This window comes from Pteropus alecto, unplaced genomic scaffold, assembly GCF_000325575.1.
Source record: "Pteropus alecto unplaced genomic scaffold, ASM32557v1 scaffold78, whole genome shotgun sequence".
Classification (NCBI taxonomy): domain Eukaryota; kingdom Metazoa; phylum Chordata; class Mammalia; order Chiroptera; family Pteropodidae; genus Pteropus; species Pteropus alecto.
Window position 1 is genome coordinate 13,054,544 of NW_006443124.1, and position 2,460 is coordinate 13,057,003.

At 38.9% G+C, this 2,460-nt stretch overlaps 1 protein-coding gene across 1 annotated transcript in view; it reads right to left on the bottom strand.

Annotated features, from left to right (window-relative positions):
* The window catches only part of ADAMTS19 (ADAM metallopeptidase with thrombospondin type 1 motif 19), a 240,139-nt gene that overhangs the window by 26,599 nt on the left and 211,080 nt on the right, over positions 1-2,460 (bottom strand). The window contains exon 18 of the mRNA XM_025040686.1: positions 1,416-1,551. Within this exon, the coding sequence (XP_024896454.1) occupies positions 1,416-1,551 (136 nt within the window). The remainder of the gene's footprint in view (positions 1-1,415; positions 1,552-2,460) is intronic.

Below are 2,460 nucleotides of genomic sequence, written 5' to 3' on the forward strand. Positions count from 1 at the left end.
ACACATTGAATCTACAGAAAAGCAAGTCTCAAAATGTCAGCTTTGTAGAAGAAAAAAGGATTTTCCAAATTCTTTTAAGCTCTCATTAACATTGCACGAACCAGATCCGAAGGGCTTCCTGAGTTTTGCAATAAGCAGAAATTGAGGAAACTCAGGATGCAGTGCTTTTTCAGAAGAGGTAGGCGTGGGGTTAGGAAAACAGAAGAACTGGGCACTAGCCTGCATGGCACTCATTCCCAAAGAGATTACTGAAGACAGAAAAGCCTAGAGTTAATTGGCAACTTCATCCCCGCCCCTTTCACTGCCCATACTTACTCACTGTTTTGCAGAGTTATGAAGATGCTATTAGTTATAGATCGCTACAAAGCTCTAAATTCTTTGTATATCCAAGTTGCAGAATGTAAAACTTCACTGATTCCAATGCAGAAACTATTGTGAGAGGAGATTGATGCTCTGTTTGACTCCCTAAGAACTCACAACTACACGCTAACTCATTGAGCTTCTACAAACCTCTGAGTGTCAGGATAGAAAGGTTCCTATTCTCATATTCTGGAGGAATCAATCCAGTTTCATTCTTTTTGTTATTCCATCCCTACAAGTTTTCAGGACTTTTGACACTGGGGCTTAGTCCCACTCAAGCTCAACGTCAAGTTTTTCAGGAGCCCTGTGATGAAGACCATTGTAAACGGCCTTGCTGCTAGCCTGCTCTAAAATTATACTAAGGTTCCACTCGTTTGTCTCTGAAGGTTACCAAAACATGGCTTCCTTCTACTCCACTTTCGGCTGCTCAGCACTGCTGTTTTTGTCCTCTACTCATGAGTTTCTTGCTTCCTTTGTTGTCTAATACTCACTGGGGAAGTCACAGGGGACGAAAGCAACTAACTGTCCAGTAACTAGGACCCAGGTCAGGAATCCGGTGACAAGACGTCAGGAGTCCAGCAGTTTGTGTTGGGAATTCTGGGAGAAGCAAGGGTCCAGCTGAGGATCCAGAAGGACCACACTGTCCCCATGGTTAAGCAGGGGACTGGGTCCCAGTCAGTCCTGCTTTGGTTTATATCACCCTTGGCAAGTCCCAGGAATGAATAGCTCCATTCAACCCAATAACCAGATTTCTGAAGAGCTGACCAACAGGTTAACAAGCAATTTTAATGACTCTCCCTGATCCCAACTAGCAGTGGTTTTCACACTGTGGAGAGCTCAGTTACAGGGAAGGCGAATCCAAGCCTGGATGCATCAATATTCATTCCATCAATTCTTTCTTTCTGAGGCCTTGCTTACTTAAAACCTTATATTTTGGTACAGATCCCTTGCATTGTTTTCACGAAACTGTGATTTCAATAATATTTTGAGTGTGTTTTAAAGACCAGCAATGTCATGGCCAAACAAAGCCTTAATGAGTGGTGGGATAGGGTCACCTAGTTTGGCATGGTTGCTCGTTGCACTTGCGAATTTGTGGCTCTGGCTTGGTCAAGTATTTGCATTTCTTGTTGTCTACGATGCTGATGTTTTTGTTCATGATTTTTGTGCAAGACACTGTTGTCTTCCTTTCTCCTGAAAAGAACAAATAAACATAAAGAAAAGTTATTATAAGGCCTAATGGATATAGGAGGTGTTCACAGGCTTGTTATAATTTTTGTAGATATTTTAGACAAATTTTAGGTTAAATCAATGAAGATTATATTATTTACATGACAAAATGTATCTCTAGGCTTAAGGAAGACGAATGGTAATTTTTGCCTCGTTAGATATTAAATGACAAGTTTGATATTACAAAAAGATTGTGGCACCATAAGTTGACAAGATAATAATGAAAGATGTTGTAAAGAGCTATGCCATCTTTTGGCATTAAGTGATGAAAAGACATATTTGCATAATGCCCGTGTACTTTTATGAAAGCATATGAACACGCATGTAAACATGTATTCACCTTTTTCATTCGGTTATACATATCAGTGCTCTGTGGTAAGTTACAAGCAGCAAGCTTAATTTGAGTATGACTCAGATAAAGACTCCAAGAATTCTAGAAATCCTCATTCCCTAATGATTGTAATGTTCTCTAAGAAAAGCCATGGGACCCTTAACATTTTTCACCAGAATTCAAAAAACTGACTTTTCTGCTTTCTCTAGTATGATAAAGTCTGAATACAGGAAGTAAAAATGACCATTTGTATGCTGTATTCATTTTTCATAAAGCCCTATACACACACTTGTTTATAACCTTTTATTATTTCATCTTACGCTTTAAAAAGCCTACCAAATATGTGCTCATTCTGTTTCTCAGCAAAAGTCTAAATATCTACATAAGATTTAGTAATCTAATTTAACTTACAGTCTGACATTACAAAATAATTATATCAGCCAACAATTTCTAAAGCCATACAGATCACGGAGGATTAAGAAATAAAATCACAAGTCTTCTGGACACTGTTGAAAGGCCCATTAGTTAGGGTCCTGTGACTG